This window comes from Pleurodeles waltl, chromosome 6 (assembly GCF_031143425.1).
Source record: "Pleurodeles waltl isolate 20211129_DDA chromosome 6, aPleWal1.hap1.20221129, whole genome shotgun sequence".
In the NCBI taxonomy this organism is placed as follows: Eukaryota; Metazoa; Chordata; class Amphibia; order Caudata; family Salamandridae; genus Pleurodeles; species Pleurodeles waltl.
In genome coordinates, this window is record NC_090445.1 from 251,136,857 (window position 1) to 251,160,694 (window position 23,838).

Consider the following 23,838-nt stretch of genomic DNA (forward strand, 5'->3'; position numbering starts at 1 on the left):
ATATGGAAATACGCGTCTTTGAGGTCTAAGGTTGTCATGTAGTCCTGTAGTCTTAGCAATGGTAACACTTCTTGTAGCGTGACCATGTGAAAGTGGTCTGATTTGATGTAGGTGTTTAGTATTCTGAGGTCTAGGATTGGTCTCAGTGTTTTGTCCTTTTTTGGTATTAAGAAGTACAGTGAATAGACTCCTGTGTTTGTTTGTGTGTTTGGTACTAATTCGATTGCATTCTTTTGCAATAGTGCTTGAACTTCTATTTCCAGAAGTTCGGAATGTTGTTTTGATAAATTCTGTGCTTTTGGTGGTATGTTTGGAGGGAATCGTAGGAATTCTATGCAATAACCATGTTGGATAATTGCTAAGACCCAAGTGTCTGTAGTTATTTCCTCCCATCCTTTGTAATAATGACCTATTCTTCCCCCCACTGGTGTTGTGTGGAGGGGGTGAGTGACATCTGAGTCACTGCTTGGTTGTAGGGGTTTTGGGGCTTTGAAATTTTCCTCTATTCCTAGGGAATTGCCCTCCTCTGTATTGGCCCCGAAAGCCTCCCCTGTACTGTCCCTGGTAGCTGGACGGTGTTGCCTGCGAGGTGCTGGCTTGTGTGGCCTGACCCCGAAACCCCCCTCTAAAGGGTGTCTTGCGAAAGGTGCTGTAGGTTCCTCTGCTCTGCGGGGAGTAGAGTGCGCCCATGGCTTTAGCAGTGTCAGTGTCTTTTTTAAGTTTTTCGATTGGCGTGTCCACTTCTGGTCCGAACAGTTGTTTTTCGTTGAATGGCATATTGAGCACTGCCTGCTGTATCTCTGGTTTGAACCCAGACGTTCTTAGCCATGCGTGCCTTCTAATGGTCACAGATGTATTAATTGTTCTTGCAGCTGTGTCTGCTGCGTCCATAGAAGATCGTATCTTGTTATTTGATATGTTCTGTCCTTCCTCAACCACCTGCTTTGCCCTCTTTTGTAGTTCCTTGGGAAGATGCTCGATGAGGTGTTGCATCTCATCCCAATGGGCTCTGTCATAGCGCGCAAGTAGTGCTTGAGAGTTAGCGATGCGCCACTGGTTTGCAGCTTGTACTGCGACTCTTATCCCAGCTGCATCGAACTTGCGGCTCTCTTTATCTGGGGGTGGTGCATCCCCAGATGTGTGGGAGTTGGCTCTTTTCCGAGCTGCTCCTACTACGACGGAATCTGGTGGCAGCTGTGTGGTGATGAAAACAGGGTCTGTAGGAGGTGCCTTATACTTCTTTTCCACCCTTGGCGTTATTGCCCTACTTTTGACCGGCTCCTTGAAGATTTCCTTTGCGTGCCGAAGCATACCTGGCAGCATAGGCAGGCTTTGGTAGGAGCTGTGGGTGGAGGAGAGGGTGTTGAATAAAAAGTCATCCTCGACTTGTTCTGAGTGGAGGTTTACGTTGTGGAATTGTGCTGCTCTAGCCACCACTTGAGAGTATGCTGAGCTGTCTTCTGGTGGTGAGGGCTTTGTTGGATATGCCTCCGGACTGTTGTCCGACACTGGGGCGTCATATAAGTCCCAAGCGTCTTGATCCTGGTCACCTTGGCTCATGGTGGTGTGAGCCGGGGAATGTGACGGAGTTTGCGCTGGTGAGACGTTAATTATAGGTGGAGGAGAGGGTGGCGGAGTCACCTTTTTCACCATGTTTGTTTGTGGCGCCTGGTCTGTTTGAAACTCCAGTCTCCTTTTTCTCCTAATAGGGGGAAGGGTGCTTATTCTTCCCGTTCCCTGCTGTATGAAAATACGTTTTTGCGTATGGTCCACTTCGGTGCATTGCAGCTCTTCCTCAAACCTATGCTTTCGCATCTGAGAGGACAGTGATTGTTCCTCTGTATAAGAGCCTGGACCTGGGTCGGCTACGGGTTGTTTCGGCACCGAAACCCTGCCTGTATCTCTTTTCGGCTCCGAGGTGGCTTTTTTCTTTTTTGGCGTCGAAACCTCTCGGCGTCTATCTTCGTCGGTGCCGCTGTCTCGGCGTCAAGCCGCTTCTACACCGCTATCTCGGTGTCGTTGCTTTTCTCCAGCACTTTCTCGATCCCGAGAAGGCTGCGTGCCGGTGTCTCGACCGGAGTCGGACAATCTCGGCACTGTTTTGGCCTTTTTCGGTGCCGATGGTCGGTCACCGAATTTATGGGTGGAGCCATGGCCTGGTGGCAGTGGCGTCCCCTGGGCCTTGTCACTTTTCTTCTGTGTTGTTTTCGACGTCTTACTCACGGTTCTTGGATTGTCGAATTCCTCGGAGTCCGATTCGTGGATCGAAAAGGTTTCTTCTTCCTCTTGTTCCTCGAACTCTCGGTGCGCTGTCGGCGTGGACGCCATCTGAAGTCTCCTGGCTCGACGGTCACGGAGTGTCTTTCGGGACCGGAACGCACGACAGGCCTCGCAAGTCTCTTCACTGTGCTCAGGCGACAGGCACAGGTTACAGACCAAATGTTGGTCTGTATACGGGTATTTGTTGTGGCATTTGGGACTAAAACGGAACGGGGTCCGTTCCATCGACGTTGTTCGACACGCGGTCGGGCCGACCAGGCCCCGACGGGGGATCGAAAACTACCCCGAAGGGCACCGGAGCGCGTCGATCTTCGATGCGGTGTTGACTCTAACTACGCCGATCCCGAACGCAACAATACCAACGAAAATCTTCCGATATTAACTAACTTTCCGTTCCGAAACTCGGAGCGACAGGAACACGTCCGAACCCGATGGCGGAAAGAAAACAATCGAAGATGGAGTCGACGTCCATGCGCAATGGAGACAGAAGGAGGAGTCACTCGGTCCCGTGACTCGAAAGACTTCTTCGAAGAAAAACAACTTGTAACACTCCGATCCAACACCAGATGGCGAGCTATGCAGAACATGTGTATCTACAGCGACAGATGCCATCGAACATACGTATTACAGGCTTGGGAAGGGTAGCCTCCCCAAGCCACTGGTAATGCTTTGAAGGGCACATTTGGTGCCCTCCTTGCATAAACCAGTCTACATCAGTTCAGGGACCCACAGTCCCTGATATGGCGCAAAACTGGACAATGCAAAGGGGAGTCACCACCCCCTATCCATCACCACCCCAGGGGTGGTGCTCAGAGCTCCTCTAGAGGGTCCCTGGGGTCTACCACCTTGATTCCAAGGTTGGCAGGGAACTCGGGGAGCATCTGAGTGGCCAGGCCAGGCAGGTGACATCAGAGGCACCATCTGATAGGCAGTTACCTGGTTAGGTGACCAAGCCCCCTCTTTGGGCAATATAGGGTCTTCCTCTGGGGTGGGTCCTCAGATTCGGGTTGTAAGATTCCAGAAGGACTTCTCTGCAACCCCTTCTTCGACTTCTGGCCTTTGGAACTGCGACTGGACCCTCTAAGAACCTACAAGCTACAGATCCATGATTTCCTGCCAGCTTTGCAACATTTCCCCGGCCGTGCATCCTCAGAAGACTGCAACTCTTCAGCCTGCACAAAAAGAAGGAATCTCCCTTGGGGTGAAGGCATCCCTCCCCTGTATTTGCAGATACCTGGCTACATCGACGACCGGCTGCGTTGATCCTGAGTGGCGTAGGTCCTGCATCACAGGTGGTGGTCTGGAAAGCTCCCCTTGGTCCTCTCTACCAGCTGTCGCACGTTGGTGGTGGTAAGTCCTTTCTACCACACTCAAGACAGCACCCCCCCAGAACAACGTCGTTCGCAGCTGCCAAGGCTTGTCTGCTTCACCTCGAAGGGGAACTTCAAGAGACGTGTAGCTCCAGCCCCCAGCATTCCTTCCCCCCCAACCCCCTGTAAATATTGGGCCTCTGCGTGGTCCTCTGCGTGGCCTCCAGTGACGTGGGAGCAACTTCTGTGGTGATACGTGGGCTGCTTCAGCGACTTGTGTCCCTGTCTTGTGGGGCACTTGTGGGTGCTGCCTCTGCTCCTGTGGGCCTTCTGTGACGCAGAGGGTCCCCTGTGACTCCCTTTTCTGGGTAGAGTCCTCCTGGGCATTGATGTTCCCCGGCAGCACATCTTCAACCTCAAATTTGCCTGTGCCAAGGCTTGCTGGTGGAAATCCTTCAGACACCAGTCTGCAATCCAGCTTCCAGCATTGGACACCTTCTGCACGCCTCAGGAACTCTTCTCTAGCTTCTTTGCTGCAGTGCTGACCTGTGTTCCTTCTTCGTCGACCAACTCCAAAAGGTACCAGTGGGTAGTATCTCCTACTCCCCCTCGACTCCACAGACACTTTTGTACTTGGTCCCCTCTCGTCACAGGTCTTCATCTTAAGTAATCCATCGCTGATTTCTTGCAGGCTGTTCTGGGTGTCTTTCTTCTTTTCATCCTCTGGGGTGGTTTTGGGGAAATCCATTGTTATACTCCTTTATTCCTGGTTGCTGGGAGGCACTACATTACTTACCTGTGTGGTTTCCTGGTACTCCCAGCTCCCCTCTACAGAATTTACTTACCTAGGTGGGGACCCTGTGTTCATATTCCATTTTCTTAGTATATGGTTTCGGCCCCCCCCGGGCTACTAGTGCTTATTGCTAATTTACACTGTTTTCTAACCTTTTTATGTCTCTTACTGTTTATTAGTGTATATATAGTGTTTACTTAGCTCCTATTGGAGGGTTGTCTCTCTAATATTTTCCGATACTTTTTTGGTGATCCCAAAAATAGTACCTTTATTTTTGTACAACCAAGTGTTTTCTTTCTTGTGTGTAAGCACTGTGTCACTGTAGCAGTATTGCAAGAGCTTTGCATGTCTCCTAGATAAGCCTTGGCTGCTCATCCACAGCTACCTCAAGAAAGACACTGCCTACACTTTAATGAGAGGGGATACCTGGTATAAGGTGCAATTACAATAGGTACCCACCACATACCAAGCCAGCTACCCACACTACTGCTTTGCTGCCTCTAGCCAGAGGCGATCATTATCCTGTGCCCTGTAATCCTGGCTGCCAGCAGACATGGAGATAGTGCCCGCTGGGGAGGCTGTGGATGCTCTTTCTAGTAAGGCCTTGGGGTGAATTAGGACAGCTTTACAGGCCTGCACGGTGCGAGCGGGTGCCATGAGCAGCCTGTGTCGTGAGCCTGGTCTGGCATTGGGAGCAGTGCAGCGCAAGGGGGTCTCGCTGGAGGTGTGCCACAGCTTATTGAGGCAGAAAATTTTGAGCAGGATACCACCACAGTGTGCTGCCGAACACACTGGGGACATGTGAAGGTTGTAGTGTCCTGCTGGACACGTTCTAGTGTTCCCATCAACCACTCTGCTGAGGGCGGGCTTCTACACTCACCCCACACCCATCCATCAAACAATCACAGACGTCACCAGTCATTTGACCCTGCTAATATATAAAAAGCCAGGTCCATGTGTCAGGGGCCAGATTTACATGCACCCTCACTATGTGTCTGTCACCTCATTTAAGAGCATGAGGGACCAGGGTCCCCAACACTACAGAGGCATCAGGACTTCCGCTGCCCGGCCTTGGAGGAATAGCTGCCTGGCTGATAAGTCAGAGTGCCTCCTGGACATTGGAGGGCTGGGGTGACTTCACTGTAAGAAGCTGCAGTGGAATTTGGTCATTGTGGGCCAGTGGACTTGGGTAACTAAACTGCTTCTGGGATCCTCTGAGAAGAGGGAGACTACTGGAATATCTGGACTTGTGGTCCCTGATTCATTGGAGGGGCCTGGCAAAGAAAAGTGTGCAGTAGTGATCCTGCTGACAACTGGACAGTGCACCGGAGAGCCTGAGGCCTGTGAGCATAGGGGTCTTCTTACGGACTTGGAGATAGATGTGTCCAGGCAAGATACCGCTACCACCATAGCTAAGGCATTAGAAAAGCAGTAACCATCGACTGTGTGATTCTGGCTGGGTAGGGCCTGCCTAACAGAGCAATGCGCCACGGGCCCTTAGGAATCTAACCAACCTGGGTCCCGTTGCTTGCCCTGTGCCTCCGAGAGGATTTGGGCCATTGAACAGACGACAGACACACCAGCTTAACTCGTGCCTGCTGGATCCTTTGCAGATGCCCCACACTTTTTGCCTCTTTTTAGAACTACTAGATGCCGACTGTCGATTTTGACAGTGCACTGAGGCCTCCTAAACAGCTCAGTGCCAGTATGTCTAATTGCTCGCAACTGGCACAGGACTTTAGCATCTCTGTAAGTCTCTAGTAAATGATATCCCCGATACCCACGGCATGGGTACTAAAGAGGGTAAGTAAGGGCAGCAGCATATCTTTTGCCACCCTAAGAGACCCACCGACAAATTGCTTTCTGCCTGCATCCCAAACTGTGTGCAGAACCTGAGTGAAAACACATTTGATTTTTGGTTTTATATAACGCTCAAATGCCCTGGGTGTATTGGTGCACCTGCTGTCATAGGTAGAAGCAGTGGCAAAAAAGAAAGAATTCCTATAGGACAAGAGATCTGGGCAGATCTTTAGATTCATGGGGAGACACTTCCACAATTTAGCCGTCCTCAAGAAGAAACTCCTACCTCCCCATGATTCTCGTTTGGCCCTGGCCAGCACTTGTTCTGCAAGTTTGTTTGCTTCCAGAATGGGGTGTACCAGATAATTCTGTCCTGAAGATAGCCTGGGCCAATGTTGTGCAGTGCTTTAAAAGCTATACATAGCTTTAAATTCTATTCTCTTTGCCACTGTAATCAACTGTAGCTTAATCAAGGCTTGACAGACTAATATTTTGGAACTCTAAACAGGAGCCGGGCAGATGCATTCTGTAGAATCTGAAATGGACAGAGAAGTAGTTTCTGGGTCCCATAAACAGGGCATTACTGTAGTACACTATGGCAGGAGTGGTTACCACTATTTTTTGGAGGTCTGGGGAATGGACAGATTTTCCTAATAATTTGTGAGGTAAAAAACTGATTAAACCAGGGTATTAACCTGATCTTCATATTTAAGTTAATTGCAAAAGACAATCCCCAGGTCTTCTCTTTCTGAAATGGAAAAGGAAGTGCCCCCATTTCCTGAGGCCACCAACCTGGAGACCAAAGTGAGTTGTCTTTGCCTAGGACCTCCGTTTTAAGCTTTAAACAGTTTAGCCTTATCCACCTGCCTATCCACATACAGAAACTAAATCTTGAGGCAGTGTACTCCGGATTACTGGATACTGATACCACTATTTGAATAACACTGGCATATGACACAACAGAAAATCCAAAAGATTTGAGGAGTCTTGTCAGTAGGCTGACGTAAAACTTTAAGTGAGTAGGGGTCAGCGAAGAACCCTGTGGCACCCAGCACATCAGCCAAAATTGGTCAGAAATGAAATCACCAATGGCCACATGTTGCACTCTTACCGTTAGGAAGGATTTTATCAAAATGAGAGCAAGACTACCTATTCCCAGCACAGCGAGCCAGTCAATCAGGATAGTTTGATTGACTGTATTAAAAGTCACCGAGAGAACCAGTAATATCAGTGTGGCTTTGCTACCTCCATCTAAAATGGACCTCAGCTCCTGTGATGCGGCCACCAGTGCTGCCTCCGTACTGTGTGCCCTTCTAAATCCATATTGTGTGCAGTCCAGCAGGTTGCTGGTATCAATGAATGACATAAGTTCAAATTAAACACCCGCCTTATATAATAACTTAGCTGGAAAAGGTAACCTAAGAATTGTCCTGTAACTACTAGGCTCTTGTAGATCCAAATTGGCTTTTTTTAATTAATTTTTTAATAAAGATAGAACGGAGGCCGCCTTCCAATGGAAAGGGAAGTAACCAGTATTCATTATTTCCTAATCCTGTCGATTGAAATCTTAAAAATCATGGGACAAGATGCACAATTTTTGGAGGACAGGAGTCCAAAGGAGATCCAGATTTGGTAGATTTCATTAAGTTAGACTCCTGCTCTGTACTGAGCAATAAAACCGTATCAAAGATAGCAGGTGAAGGTCATAAGCCACTGGGTGCCAGATATATACGCAATGTTTGATTGTTAGTTACAAAAGGTGTCTAAAACTTCCTTTACTTTAGAAAAACTCTTTTGCAGAGTTATTAGACTGTAGCATCTTCTTGGAAAAGTATTTGTTTTTTCCTCTGATATAAGCTTTTTTATACTCTGCAATGGATTGCTCGTAAATATTTGTCCTGAAGATCTCATTGTGTGTCATAGTAAAGTCATTGCATATATTATATTTAAGTCAAACCCTACAGCAGGCCTTAAGAGCCCTAAAGCAGGGTGCATTATAATACATCTGAGGGCATGTCTGCGTGAGTAGATATGCCCCTGTGATGTCTAGTTCTATTACTAGATACTGCAAGTAACCAGGCAGCCATACAAAATCCATATTGATTGGAGTATTGGATTAATTATGACATGCACACAGAGGGCAAAGTAGATGTGACCTCTGAAAACCTACTAGTTCTTAAGTGTGCTGGCTGACTGGTACCGACCACCCTGCAACCACAGTTGAGTTTCTGACCCCCTGCTCTCCAAGGTCAAACAATGCCTGCTCTGCCAACAGCATGGCTAGTGAATCTGCATACCAAGGCCAGGGACTTACAAGTCCATGCCGCCTTTGGTATGCAAACCCCAGCTTCCCCCAGACATTGGAGAGGCAACCGGCAACCCCTTGCTCCAAGACCAATTTGGCACCAGGACAGGTGGGAATATTAGCTATGCAGGAGGCGTAGTGCACTGCCAAGCTGGCCACCTCTTTGGGGACCAGCCTGAAGTGAACACGGAGTTAGGAATTCCACCATCTTGTGTGCGGTGGAATTCGGGGACAGGAATTCGGGGACCACCACAGCTAAGGCATTAGAAAAGCACACAAAGAAAGTGGCCATTTAGAGGGTGTAGAGACCACAGGATCCCCTTAATGCCCCTGAATTGAGTATTTAGGGGACCCCCAATACCAAGACTTCAGAGTCACTAGGATAAAAAAGAAGGAACTGAAGAGCTACAAAAAAGCAAGAACTGAGGCGCAGCACTGACTTGGCCCGAGCCTGCTGGCCTGCCTTCTGTCCTCGACAATTGTGCCAAAGACCACTCATCTTGCAGCTCTTCTACCTCCAAAAGCCTGGGGGGACTGCCAGCACTTCGAAAAGTAACCAGAATCTCCCATGGAGATGCGGATCTGCTTCCCTGCAGGCACCCAAGGCGGCTCACGAGGACTCTGGACTGCTAACCTGAAACCGAACAGCATCACTGCACCCGTGCCCCTTAGCCCGAGTTGAAGTGGGCCAACTGCGCCAGCAAGGTGCCCAGGCCGTCCAGAGCCAAATCCCACCTTGGGTTTGCCAATAGAGGAATTCCCAACGCCGTTACTGCCTCTTTCTGCAGGTCCCCTTCAACTACAATTATTCTCTGCATTGGTACCAGACTCCAAAAGACACCACTGCACCCAAATCCAATAGCCTAAGGATAAGTGGGCCAACATTGTCCCTATGTGCCCAAGGATCTCAATAGGCGAGTCCTCTTGTTGACTCCCCAGACTGGTCCCCTAGTCCATGCTTGCAATCACTTTCTAACCAGACTAATCTCCATTTAAGTGAATGGGACACCCAACACCATAACACCTCTGCACCCGGATGCCCCAGAGCCCCACGAGGTGACTTTTTGGTGTGGCCTTGGACCTTACCCCATTAGTCACCTCAAGTGCAGAAGAACAGTCCCATAAATCTTTTACAAGTACCTGTATGCAGTGTGTTTCTTTCACGAAGGATAACATTGGGGCACCCAACACTGAAAAGCACCTCTGCACCCGGACGCCCCTGTGCCTCCTTGTAGGAAGTTGGCTCTGTATATACTATCTCAAAGTGAGAGATAGTGTGCACAGAGTCCAGGGGCTCCCCTTAGAGGTTGACAGTGGCAATAATAGATAATACTAATGCTCTATTTGTGGTAATGTGGTCGAGCAGTAGGCTTATTAGAGGGTAGTGTTAAGCATTTGTTGTACACAAACATAACTGTGAACCCACACTCAGACTTAACTCTAGGACAATAGGTTTTTATACAGAAAAATATTTTCTTAATTTATTTTAGAACCACCAGATTTAGAATTCAACTAAGTATATAAATTGTAAGGTACTTGGCACAGGTAACTATAGAACTTTGAAGGAAAACGGTAATGTACACAGTTTAGCATAAAATGGCAGTAAGTTATTTTAAAAGTGGCCACTGCAAAAATCAACAGTCCTTGGGGGGAGGCAAGTACAAGTTAGTTTAGCAGGTAAGTAAAGCACTTACAAGTTATGTCTCCAGGGCATTGGCAGCCCACCGTTGGGGGTTCAACTCAAACCCAAACAACCAGCACCAGCAACACAGGGCCCGTCAGGTGCAGAATGAGGGGCCCAAATAACATAGGCACCTATGGAGACTATGAAGGCTCCGGTTCCAGTCTGCTAGCAGGTAAGTACCTGCGTCCTCGGGGAGCAGACCAGGTGGGTTTTGTAGAGCACTGGGGTGTCCCAAACAGGCACACAAAATACACCCTTAGCAGCACTGGGGGGGCCGCGTGCAGTGTGCAAATAAGGTGCCGGGTTTTGTGTTGAAATCAATGAAGGGACCTGGGGTCACACTGGCCATGCAGGCAGGGCACGGGGGGCTTCTCAGGCCAGCCACCGAATGGCATAGATGAGGGCCGCCTGCTGGTCACTCCTGCACCGGTAGTTGGTTGCCCTCGGGCCTGGGGACTGCGGGTGCAGTGCTTCTTCCAGGCGTCTGTTACCGGGCAGATGCGGGCGGGGGGGGTGGGTGAATCCTCTGGATTCTCTCTGCAGGAGTTGCCGTGGGGGTGCAGGGAGGTTGTCCCAGGGTGGACACGCCGTGGGAGTCACCTGGGGGTTCTCACTGCAGTGCTGGTTTCTCTGAACACAAGCCGGGGCATCTGTGCAGGGTGTTGGGGACTCGCGCTTCAGGAGTGAGGTGGGAGTCCCATTTAAAGATGGTTTCTTCTTGGTTGTTTGGACAAAGCCGCTGTCCACTGGAGTTTCTTCGTCCTCTGGGTTTTGCAGGGCAGTCCTCTGAGTCGGCAAAGGTCGCTGGTCCCAGTGGATGTGTCACTGTTGCAGGTTCTTTGAATCTGAAGACAGGCCGGTAGGGCTGGAGCCAAAGCAGTTTTCGTCTCCTCTGGCTACTGTCTCTGAGGGTGGCTACACCGTCCTTGTGCCCCCTCCAGTTGAGGGGGGCACATCACTATTCCTATTGGGCTAAATCCTCCAAAGCAAGATGGACGATTTTCTAAGGAGAGGGTCACACCAGCTCTGGTCACCTAAGGGATGGACCTGGCTGAGGGGTTGACTCCTTATTGTTCTCATTATCTCCCTGGACTTGCAGCCAAAAGAGGGATCTGTGTCCGGGGAGGGAGGAGCGGCATCCCCACTAGCTGCAGTGCCCTGGGGCATTCTAACACGAAGCCTGAGCCTTTGAGGCGCACTGCTAGGTGTTGCAGTTCCTGCAGGGGGGCGGTATGAAGCAACTCCACCCAGTGCAGGCTTTGTTTCTGGCCTCAGAGAGCACAAAGGCTCTCACCCAGGAGGTCAGTCCCTCAGTGGCAGGCTGGCACAGACCAGTAAGTTCTGCACTGAAGGATTGTGTAAAATAAAGGGGGCATCTCTAAGATTCCCTATGTGTTCATTTTGTAATGAATCCAGCACTGGCATCAGTGTGGGTTTATTAATCTGAGAAGTTGGATACCAAACTTCCCAGTATTCATTGTAGCCATTATGGAGCTGTGGAGTTCGTTTTGACAAACTCCCAGACCATATACTTAATATGGCCACACTGTACTTACAATGTCTAAGAATGGACTTAGACACTGTAGGGGCATATTGCTCATGCAGCTATGCCCTCCCCTGTGGTATAGTGCACCCTGCCTTAGGGCTTTAAGGCCTGCTAGAGGGATGACTTACCTATGCCACAGGCAGTATTTTGTCTGCATGGCATCCTTAGGGGAATGCCATGTCGACTTTGCCTTTTTCTCCCCACCAACACACACAGCCTGCAATGGCAGTGTGCATGTGTTAGGTGAGGGGTCCCTTAGGGTGGCACAACACATGCTGCAGCCCTTAGGGACCTTCACTGGTCACAGGGCCCTTGGTACCACTGGTACCTTTTACGAGGGACCTTTCTCTGTGCCAGGTGGTGTGCCAACTGTGGAAACAATTGTACATTTTTAAGTGAAAGAACACTGGTGCTTGGTTAGCAGGATCCCAGCACACTTCTCAGTCAAGTCAGCAGCAATATCAGGTAAAAATGTGTGTGTGTGGTGTGTGGTGTGTGTGTGTGTGGTGTGTGTGCGTGTGGGGGGAAGGGGCAACAAGGAGCCCTTTTCCTACACTCCTGAATTGACACATTGGTGCTTCTTTGGACCTTATCCCATACTTACCTTAACTACAGAAAAACAGTTCTGTAAGTCATTAAGAGCCAGAATTTAGTATGTTGTTTCCCCATAGGATAACATTACCGCTCCAGAAAGTACACAGTCAACTTTTAAAACCTATAACAATTCATATCCTGAAAAGTACTTACCCGATTCTGATAATCTTGGTATCTTAATTCATATAAAAATGTGTTACTTCCATAAATTGGTCTCAGACATTTTTTATTGAGTGTGTGTCTCACTTACTGGCTCTGTGTGTGTAATAAATGCTTAACACTATCCTCTGATTAGCCTAACTGATCGCCCACACTACCACAAAAGAGAGGTTTTAGGGTTATTTTAATCCCTGTCAGTCAATAAGGGTCACCCTGAATTAACGGCATAGTGTCCCTTTATATTGGTACACTACATAGATAACACAACATCACAAAACAAAATAAAATGATGGACGGAGTGTTGAAGCTTTTCAAACACTCACCGTGGCAGGGTGAACAAAAGATAGATGGAGTAAACCCGGATCTGTAACTGGGGGTGAATGTTTGCATTGGTCAGCACTCCGTCCATCATCCTTTTGTGTTGCTTAAGTTGCCTTAAGTGGGAAGGGTATGCCCAGCCGTGGGTCCCTTGCTCACTGTGCCACTGGATTCAAGCTAGCCTGGCTGATCAAGGGTGATACCATGAAACCGGCCCCAGGATGCTTGTTTACGGTCCAGGGAGGGCCTGGCAGTTCGGGACGAACTGTTCCCATGAGGAACAGGGTCAAGACTGATTTGCATATGGCTGGGTCCAAACTGGGGTGGCATGGTGAGCAAAAGAACGATGGATTAAACCCAGATCTATGACTGGGGGTGAGTTTTTGCATTGTTCAGCACTCCGTCCATCATCCTTTTGTGACACTACATAGATAGCCAGCTTCCTACACTAGGTAGCTTGCAGTTTCCTGAAGACAGTTGAATGCTTGTGGGGGATGTTTTGCAGTAGCTGGGAACTGCGCTTTACTGGAAATGACAGGCCCGCACACTTGTACGCTAGCAACAATATTACTCAATACACAACATGCAACCATCCCAGTGGAAAAGCTGGTTAGGAGGGTGGGGTTGGATGCAGACACTGGGGCACCTGCCTAGAGCAGATGAATGAACCCAAGCATGCATATTTGCTGGTAGCGATTCGAGGATCCTGGATGGCATTTGACCATGAGATTGAGACAGTTTCTATTGATGTCAACTTGCTCAGGGGCGAAATGTGGAAAGTTGCTGACAAGGTGACGGCGGCACAAGGTTAATATTGAGAGTTTGCAGGGGGATGTCTCTGCTAAGCAAATGACCAAAATAACTACTATTACCCTGAAGTTTGAACTTAGGGTGATAAGTGTGGAGGGTTGTAACTGCTGCAATAATATTCAGGTGCTGGGAGTAAGAGGCTGGCTCAGTTAATTGTGTTCACCTACGGCGTGATAACCTATATCGAGTCCAGGCAACCCTTAGTGATAGAGAATGGTGTCCAGACAGCAAAAGCTCTCTAGGGGTAGTTGAGGTGAGCAGCTAAAGCTTATCCAGGAGGAAGGTAAAACACTTGCAATATTGTATTGTAATTGTATTGTAATCGTATTTATATAGCGCTTACTACCCCTGACGAGGCGTCGAAGCGCTTTTCGATGAGTAGCACGCTACTCTGGAACCCAACAATTAGCGATGGATTAGTATCGGGAAATTATGAGTACAGTTTTAGTATTATTATGAGTTAATTTGAGCCGCAGATATGAGAGTTTGTTAGTTAGATTGACTGGAGTAATGGAGAGGTGGAGGAGGAAAGAAATCCAGAAGTGTCAATTGGGAGTATATCCTTCATTTACTCAGCCCAAAGGCTTGGGATGAGTAAAGGGGGCTGGAGGAGGGAAGAGTATGTGGAAGGGTTAGGGAGAGCTTAGTAGCAGGGCGAGATAAATGCGGAAGAATTTAGTAGGGTTGTGTGGGAGGTCACAGTAGTAGAGTGAGGTTTGATGAGTTAGATGTGGAAGCGGAGGGAAGAGCTTAGGCAGAGTTATTTAGGAGATTAAAGTAGTAGAAGGGATTTGGGATGAGTCAGAGTGGGGATGGAGGATAGTTTGATAGAGACATGATGATGAGTAGATAAGTGTGATAAGATGAGAGCAGGAATTCATAGATATCTAGTATAACAACCCACCCAGGAGCCATGCAATGATCCACAAAACATGCCAAGCACAGAAACATATACACATATATATATATATATATATATATATATACACACACACATACATATATATATATATATTCACATATACACACACACGAATACACATATGCACATACAACACAATTAGAACCATGGGTAAAAAATACTTAGTCAAACAGTTTTAAAGAGTGTGTGTGTATTTTATTGTTATGACATAGTAGTGATACATATTTTCTAAAGAAACTATAAATAAATGGAAATACACACAATCTGAAAACATTTATCAACATAGGCATATACAGTTCATAGTTGTTTGAATATGGTGGTTATGAAGGAAAGAGAACTCTTGAGTAGTTTTCTTAAGACAATAAAGTTGTCTGTGGCTCTTATAGTTGGGGGCAATGAATTCATTAGTTTGGCTGCTTGGATGGAGAAGGGTGTCCCACCTATAGTCTTTTTCTTGTATGGTGGTGTTCTAAGGCGGGGTGCCAATCTTGAGCGGAGGTTTCTTTGTTGGATGTATTTGGTAATTTTCTTTCTGATAAAAAGCGGTCCTGTTCCATGTATAGCTTTGTGGGTGATACAAAGCAGCTTGAAAGTGCATCTTCTGGCAACGGGTAACCAGTGTAGTGGTCTCAAGGCAGGGGAGATGTGGGCTTGCGGCTTTACATGTAATAGTAGCCTGGCTGCGGAATTCTGGATTCGTTGTAGTTTTTTCATAACAGATAGAGATGATCCATGGTAGAGGCCATTGGCATAATCCAGTTTGGATAGAACAAGCGAGATAGTAGCTTACACCTTGTGTGGAAATCCGAGGTCGGGGAAGATGCGTCGTAAAGTCTTCAAGGTGATGAAGCTTGTTCGTGCTAATTTGTCCACTTGGGCATTCATAGTTAACTTGGAATCCATGGTGATTCCTAGGTTTGTAACTTCCTTGGATAATTGAGGAGGTGGTCCGAGATCGTCAGGCCAGACGCACAGAGGGTCATAATTTTTCCAGTCACCACATATGAGTATTTCTGTTTTGGAGGTATTTAGTTTGAGATGGCTCCAAGTCATCCACTGATCAACGGCTCTGAGGCAACTGAAGATTTGTGAGTTTTCAATGTTTTTGGGGCATTCTAATTTAAAGTATGTGTGTCTCATCTGCATAGCTGTAGCATGTGAGATGGAAATCATTGATCAGTTCTGGTAAAGATATCATGTAGATGTTGAAAAGCAAAGGTGAGATGATTGACCCTTGGGGGACCCCTGCTTTTGTGAGGTAGGGTTCAGACGAGAAGGGGGGCGAGTGGATGATATTCGATCTTTTTTGAAGATAGGAAGTAATCCAGTCGAGAGCAATCCCTTGTATGCCGGCTTCGTGGAGTCTGAGTTAAGGTGCCATGGTCAACTGTATCAAAGGCAGCTGAGAGGTCCAAGAGAAGTAGTGCAGCAACTCCATTTCGGTCGACTGCGTTTTTAAGATCATCCCAGATTGCTATGAGTGCCGATTCAGTGCTTCTTCCTGGGTGGAATCCAGTTTGGAAGTCTGAAAGTATAGAATTGTCTTCAATGAATTGACATCTGGGCGAATGCTGCTCTTTCTATCAATTTGCCCAGGAAAGGTCCATTTGTGATAGGTCTGTAGTTGTTGGGGTCTTGCGGGTCTAGTTTTGTTTTCTTTTAACGGTTGTATGTATGCCTTTTTCAGGTCTACAGATTCATCCTCATTCTCCAACACACAACTTTAAATCTCTGCATTTAAACCAGAGGTGCAACACCTTAATATCCCTTTTGATGAAGAACATTTGTTCAACCAAATGTTAGAAAAATGTAAAAAGGATACTGACACCGGCTAAGGTCACGAGGCTTTTCAAACCGCTAGTCAAAGGAGGTCTTTTCGCAGGTAGTATTATTGTGCAGTTTCTAAGACCATCTTCCCTACAAGCAAGCTCCTCATAAAGACAACAGCAGAAGAGGCAACCCTATCAGCCTTAAACCGCTAGAGGTTACACAACAGGGGGATATGGGGTAACAGCACAGGAAAGCCAAAGGAGGTTCCGGTCAGGCCACCTTCACCACTGCAAAACATTGACTGCCTACAACTCACACCCAACCACACAAGTCTTGCAAAAAAAAGGATTCCTCATTACAGCACTAACTACTAGACTAGCATTAGTAAATCTTCCTATATGCACCAAATAAGCAGAACTATCATAAAATATACAGGGCCCTATGGGGTGGGGGCAGAACCATATACTAAGTAAGTGGAATGCAAAATAGGGAACACAACCAAAGTAAGTGTTGTACTTAGCTGGGGAAGGATGAAGACACCAGAAGTAAGTACACCAAGTGTCCCCAGCAACCAGGTGCAGTGTGGTTACCTACCCAGTTGTCCCATAGACTAGAACAGGGAAGTAGTGTTTGGAGTTTGTGTGTTTGGCTCTTTCATGTTATGATGCCATTTACAGTCTTGGCATGTGTTAAAAAACAGTCCATATTTCAATTTTACAAGAACACCCAATGCATACATAAAATCATGAGCAACAATAAAACCAACTATTACAGAAATGACAAATTATGTCCTGTGATGTACTGTGTTAAAAATAATGTAATAGAAAAAAAAAAAAAAAACGAAAATCGTATGGCAGAATACTGCACGCTCATTAAGAACACATAGCTACCCAAACGTTTTCATGTTTGAGTGTTTAAAATGTGTCTTTTATGCCTGCTCATACTTGATATAATACAATGTGAGTGTTCTCATATGTAACTGTTTATCAAAAATTAACTCTTATACAAAAAATGTGGCAAAGTCTACGTGAAAACAATAAAATATGGTTTCTTTTTTTAAAAGTAAATAGACTAAATTAGCGAATGCAGCCTTTTTTTAAATAAGCTTTTTAAAATTTCTAAAATAAAAGTGTATTTATAGATTTATATGTCAATACACTTCAGTGCTTAGGACTAATAATGAAGATCCACTGCAAAACATTAACCCTACCAAGAGCAGTGACACGACCAGCATCTGGGATGCAAAGATATTTGCCCTAGAAAATGGAGTGGGACCTCTCACTCATTTTATACGACCAGAAGTACATCATGGCCTCAAGACAGGATCAACCGCTGAGATGTTTTAAAAAATAAAGTTTATATGGAAGCCATCACCTAAAGCAAAAACAAGATGCACTCCACCAAATGGTCCTTTAAATTGATGTCAGAATACCTTCAGATGTGCATACTTTAAGCTGCAATCACTTATTGTCAAAGGAAGAGTAAACTTACTGGCTGATGTGAGGAATGAGTTGGCCAGTTTGTGGCGGTCTTTGCGGTTGGGATCTGGCAGATTGCATGGTGGTGTTGGCGTTTTATGTTTCTGTGAAGGTTTTTTGGGAGACTTGAGCTTCTCAAATGGCCGGTTCTGCCACTGAGATTTAAGAGATGCCTGGAAATGCAAACTTGATGGGATATCTGTGAAATAAAATAAAGGGAAAACATTTCCAAGCAGAAAAATACATTAATTACACCTTGTAGTAGTAGAACAAAACCATAACACCTAGAAACAGTCAGGAGTGTAAAATTCCACAGCAATTATACTCCCTTCTCAATTAAACACATGGCCGTGCCGCTTCCTCAAATATGCAACACTCCTCCCTCAATTTTATAAATTCTTCAGAAATAAAACTGCCCACTGAGACAGTAGATGTTGGGCTGCAAGGAGTCCTAAGGACATCATTACTACAACAACCTAATAAAGTGCATTTTCTGTGTCCATGCATGTGGAAATTTTCATTGTTCATAACTGGACACCTTTAGCAACACAAAAGGATGATGGACGGAGTGTTGAAACTTTTCAAACACTCACCCCCCAGTCACAGATCTGGGTTTAATCCATCGTTCTTTTGTTCACCATGCCACCCCAGTTTGGACCCAGCCATATGCAAATCAGTCTTGACCCTGTTCCGCATGGGAACAGTCCAGTCTGGACTGCCAAGCCAGGTCCTCCCTGGACCGGAAACAAGTATCCTAGGACCGGTTCCAGGGTATCACCCTTTATCAGCTAGGCTAGCTTGATTCCAGTGGCACAGTGAGCAAGGGACCCACATCTCCATGGGGAACAGGGTCAAGACTGATTTGCATATGGCTGGGTCCAAATTGGGGTGACGTGGCGAGCAAAATAACAATGGATTAAACCCAGATCTGTGACTGGGTTGAGTATTTGAAAAGTTTCAACACTGTCCATCATTTTATTTTGTTTTGTCATGTTGCATAACTGGACACCAACAGAAGGGAAAGTAAATGAAAAGGATCAAGAGTACTCACTAAAGATACATTTTAAGGACTGTTTACCAAAAGGCATCAGTTATTAAAGACATCCAAATAGAAACTAGCATTAGCAAATCAAATAGCTCATGTGATGGCAAGCTACTGCAACTTTTTATAAAATATATATTTTTTTAAATCGCCATTTGCCACACACACAAAAGAAAATATATGCCGCCACCTAAACACGGACACCAAATACTTGCAATACAACAACATAAACAGGAGCAGATATTCACAAGGTGGATCCCAAATGTCACAATGTCTGGACATGGGAGGAAGTAGCTCAGCATATAAAGACACTTGCTCATTACAGTAAATGAGATCAGTAAGCCATTCCTTAAATTTTGACGCCCTCCCATGCCCCCAGTGACAAGTGACTGATTAGCCAGTAACAGAGCAAGCGCTATTTATTTCCTGAAGCCAGTCTCAAGCTTGCCGATATGTCCCAAATGCGGCAGAAGTAGGGTCAGTGCTAGGGCTGGTCCCACTATGAGAGTGGGCAGCCCTAACCTCACACTAGAAGGTCCGCACCAGCCCACAGGAGCATGCAAAGTGAAGTACATGAGCTCTGGCCCTCCAACATCTGGTACACCCATCATCTGGTCGATTTCATGTAGTAAGCTGGGTTCTGGTTACAGTACACACCAATTTTTAAGTAGAGTGTGCAAGAACGTTGACCTGTTGTAGGAAGTGTTGGCTTTTATCCATGCCCACCGCCCGCCCGTCACTTTCACTCGTTCGTAAGCTTGCCTTTCAAAAATCTTTTATCATCATTGGTAAATCCTTTACATTTGCGCCTCTACTTGGGGAGGTTTTGTTACTGCCTTGCACTTGCCTTGACCCAGTTACATGGATAATCGCACAAATACGTTAGACGGTTAGTGAACTTTTTTGTTTTTGTGTGTCTCCTTTGCGCTCATGGCGGCCATGATGCTTTGAATCGGCTTGCTTATGTCAACTGTTTTACTTTTCATTTTCAAATTAAGTGCCAAGAAAAGTTAGGAATTTACAACGTTAACAGCTCTAACCTGAGCAAATGCGAGACCCATTGCATTGCAAATGCTTGTTTTGCCTGGTGTTAGTATGTTTTGGGCTGTAGTGCACTGGGACCCTGCTAGCCAGGACCCCAGTGCCAGTGCTCTCGCCCCTAAATTTAGTTGTTAACCATTCACACCCACAATTGGCATACTGGTGCACCCATGCAAGTTCCTATTATATGGTACATAGGTACCCAGGGCATTGGTACACCAGGGGTCCTCCATGGACTGCAGCATGTATTACGCCATCCATGGGAGCCCATGCAAACTGTGACAGCAGGCCTGCCTTGAAGCCTGTGTGTTTCACTGCCAAACCTGACCCCTGCACTTAAGACATTATAAGTTGCGCCTCTGGTAGCCCCTTCAGCCCAAGGGCAGGGAGCAAGTCTCTAAGTGTGATGGTACCCCTGCATAAGCAGGGTAACTCTACAGACCCCAGGCCAATTCCTGGACTCTAAGTGCGGGGAGCCATCTTAGGGTATTGTAGTGGACACTGGTCCACACGAGTGGTCCAACTACATAATGGCTACTCCACACCTATGCATGTTTGGTATCAAACATGTTGGACTAATGCAACTACATTGATTCCAGTGTTAGTTGCATGATACAATTTACCCTGGGTATTCCCCAAGGGATTTCCCAGTTCTGCCTGCAGCTTTACAGGTTTAACTGCCAGCCCACGCTACTGCTGACTCCAGACACTGTTCTGCCTTCCTGCTGGTCAGCCAGGCTAAGGCCAGAGGAGCAAAAACAAGGGATTTTCTGCAAGGGAGAGGTGTGACCACCTCCCCCTGTATATTAGGTGTCTACGGGCTGGGGTGGCCACCACACTGCTTTGAAGGGCACATTTGGTGGCCTCCTTGCATAACAGAGTTTGAACCAGGTCAGGTACCACTGGTTCCTGCTGTGGCGTGAAGCTACACAAAGGACTGGGGAGTGACCACCCTTCTGTCCAGCTCCTCCACTAAGGATGTGAGCAGAGCTCTGCCAGGTGGCCACTTGATTCTGCCATCTTGGAAACAGGGTAAGAGGAGGCCCCTGGGAGTATTTGACTGGTTAGGACAGGTACATGACGTCCCTGATCCCCTCTGATAGGTGGGTTACTATAGTGAGTGACCAAACCCCTTTTAGAGTCACTTAAGGGCTCTTACACGGGTGGGTCATCAGATTCGTCAAGCAAAACTCTTCAAGGAACTCTCTGCAAGACATCTGCACCAGGAACCACTGCTGGTCTTCGCTGGTACAGAACAAGTATGCTTCGGGTGGAAAGGCTCCCACTGCAACATTGTTTCTCCAGACCCTGCAAGAATTCTACAACATCCAAGGCTGTGCATCCTCCAGGGTCACAAGGACTGTGCACCAGGAAGCACAACGTAATCTCCCTTTCAGTGAAGGAGTCACTTCCCTGCATCAACAGGTACACCTCAAGACAATGTCGACCAGCTGGTGGGGTCTACTATTCACAGACATCTGAAGATCATGCAACACAAGTGGTGAGTCTGTGGCCTCCTCTGGGTCCTGCCTGTCTTCCATCCAAGTTAGGAGACTATGGGCACTTGCTCCTGCCACTGGACTGGCACCCCTGTGCACTGCGAATGTTGCACCTGCCGAGGTATGTTGTCTCTTCCTCCGGGAGATCTTCAGGCTCCAAGAAGACCCAGCCTCCAAGCACTCTACCTGCAACTTTTGCAACGTGGGACTTCTGTTTTACTGGGCTGGTAAGGCCTCCTTGTGACTGTGTCCAGTGCTGTTGAGTCACTCGTGGGGACTCCACTGACTTATGTTGGCGTTCTGGTGTGCTGAGAGCCGGCTCCGACTCCCCCTCCTGGGTAGAGTATCCTGGACCTTGCTGGTCCACAAAACTTTCCAACTTCTCCTGTAACTCCTATTTGCACCTGCCATTGCTTGTTGGTAAGCTGGCTGTTCCCTAACCCTCCTGCAATCCAGCGACCGTCAAGGGACAGCTCAGACAACTCCCAGGATCTTCCACAGCTCCTGGACCCCGCAGCCGGACAACTTATTCCACTGACTTGCAGGAACTTCCTCTTCAGCAGGGTGGGCATTACCACCTGCACCACCTCCAAGGGTGCTTGACAATGTCACCTTTCTTTGCAGGTGCTCCATGTCTGGAATCCGTCCCTGGGTTCCACTGGCCTGGTCCATGGGTCGTGACAGCAGCTGGACAATCCGATGTATCCCAGTCTTCAGAGAGTCCCCTTCTCTCTGCATCAGGTACCTAGTGCAGATACTCCTGTCTTCTGGGTATCCTGGGGCAGGGGCACTCTACCTCCATCTTCTTGCCTACTGGTTTTCTCTGAGTCTGCTGGGAAAGGTCCTGAATTCCACAAACTCCAACCACTATACTCTGTGTTAGTCAATGGGGCAACTGGGTGGGTAACTGACTTACTCCTGGCTGCTGGGGGCACTTACTGTACTAACCTCATTAACTGCCCCTAGCTAACAATCACACTTACCTTGGCTGAGTCACTATTTCACCTACCACTATCTTAGTATATGGTTTGGCCCTCCACTAGGGCCCTGTGTATTTCTATGCTATTTCTGCTGTTTATTTCATGTGTATATTGTATGTAATAGCTCCAAAGGGAGATATACCAATGTCAGTTTAGTAGTACTGCTGTAATAAAGTATCCTTTATTTTTGCAACTCTTGAGTGGTTGTTTCTTGTAAGTCACTTTGACTACTGTGGTATTGCAGGTGCTTTACATTCCACCTGGATACGCTTTTGCTGCTCACCACAGCTACCCCCTAGAGAGCATCTGCTATATGGACATCTGTTCACTATCACTAAGAGTTGCCTGGACTCAGTATAGGATGCCACAATATAAGTCTACACCATAAGCTGAGACAGCCTCCTACAGTCCATATCTACGGAGATGAGCCAGAGTATGATATATTCTGAAAAGGAATTTGTAAAGGATAATGCAAAGCCTACTACTGGGAGCTACCTGATCCATTTGCGCACATTTTCACTGCTCATCTGTGAGGACAGTCGCAATATCTGCTCCCCACTGCCCTCATTCACAGCCCTGTGAACCAGGATATTCTGCTTGAACAGGGCGATATAAAAGGAATACTAGGTGCTGTGGAGTATCATCATGGCAAATGATGCGCAAGGTGTTAAAATTAGGAGACTCAGCCAGGAAATCTGGCGTGGCTGCCTTCACGTTATGTCTCAGTAGGAAGCATGTAAAGATTTCTAGTGGGGAAGCCAGAGCCTTGATTTAGGTCTCCCCACTGTTTAAAACCACAAACGTTTCAGCAGAAATCTGCATTAAGAATCATGAGTGACTGATAGTAATGGGTTTTGAGGGAGAAGTATTAAAGGAGAATAGGAGTGTCAACCATTTTGCGGCCTAAGCTATGTAATGTTTTTGATGTACAGACCACCGTGTAATCAGTAATAGAAGGGGTGTCTGATGAGGTGCCCAGAAGAGAGAAGAGATCGTGCCATGTCCCATTGCTTTACTACCAGGTGAGGAAGAAATGGTGTGTGTATATCAATGAATGGTGTGGGGAGTCTGAGCATATAAATAATATAGCTCCATATCAGAGGCTTCAAATCCCCCTTTAAAAAAAGATAAGATCAAGATTTCCCAGTGCAGCTGACTGTTTCCCTACCCATGCCAACCAAATCAATTGTGTTTTCAGCCCTTGAAAGAAGGAGCGAGTCGATGGCAGGGGTGTATTTAAAGAAAAAATGAATGATAATTTGGGCAGGTATCACCATTTTCATTAGGGCAATACGGCCCGCTAACAACAGTAGAGAATACCATTGATTTATGTGATTGTGAGGAAAGACCATGCCGTGCCATTGCTGGAGTGAATCGCCTCCACTCTGTCCCGAGATATCACAACCCCCAGATTTCGGAGGTCTGTCTGAAACCACTGCAATGAAAAGTACAGGTTTAGTAGCAGGTCTAAGAGGGAAAAAACTACAATTTCTCCTAGTTTATTTTA

General features: G+C 47.0%; 1 protein-coding gene across 5 annotated transcripts in view; it reads right to left on the reverse strand.

Annotated features, from left to right (window-relative positions):
- KANSL1 (KAT8 regulatory NSL complex subunit 1) overlaps positions 1–23,838 on the reverse strand; it is an 817,615-nt gene that overhangs the window by 291,981 nt on the left and 501,796 nt on the right. For all 5 annotated transcript variants that reach the window (XM_069238046.1, XM_069238047.1, XM_069238049.1 and 2 more), the window contains one exon: positions 17,783–17,968. In XM_069238046.1, the coding sequence (XP_069094147.1) occupies positions 17,783–17,968 (186 nt within the window). The remainder of the gene's footprint in view (positions 1–17,782; positions 17,969–23,838) is intronic.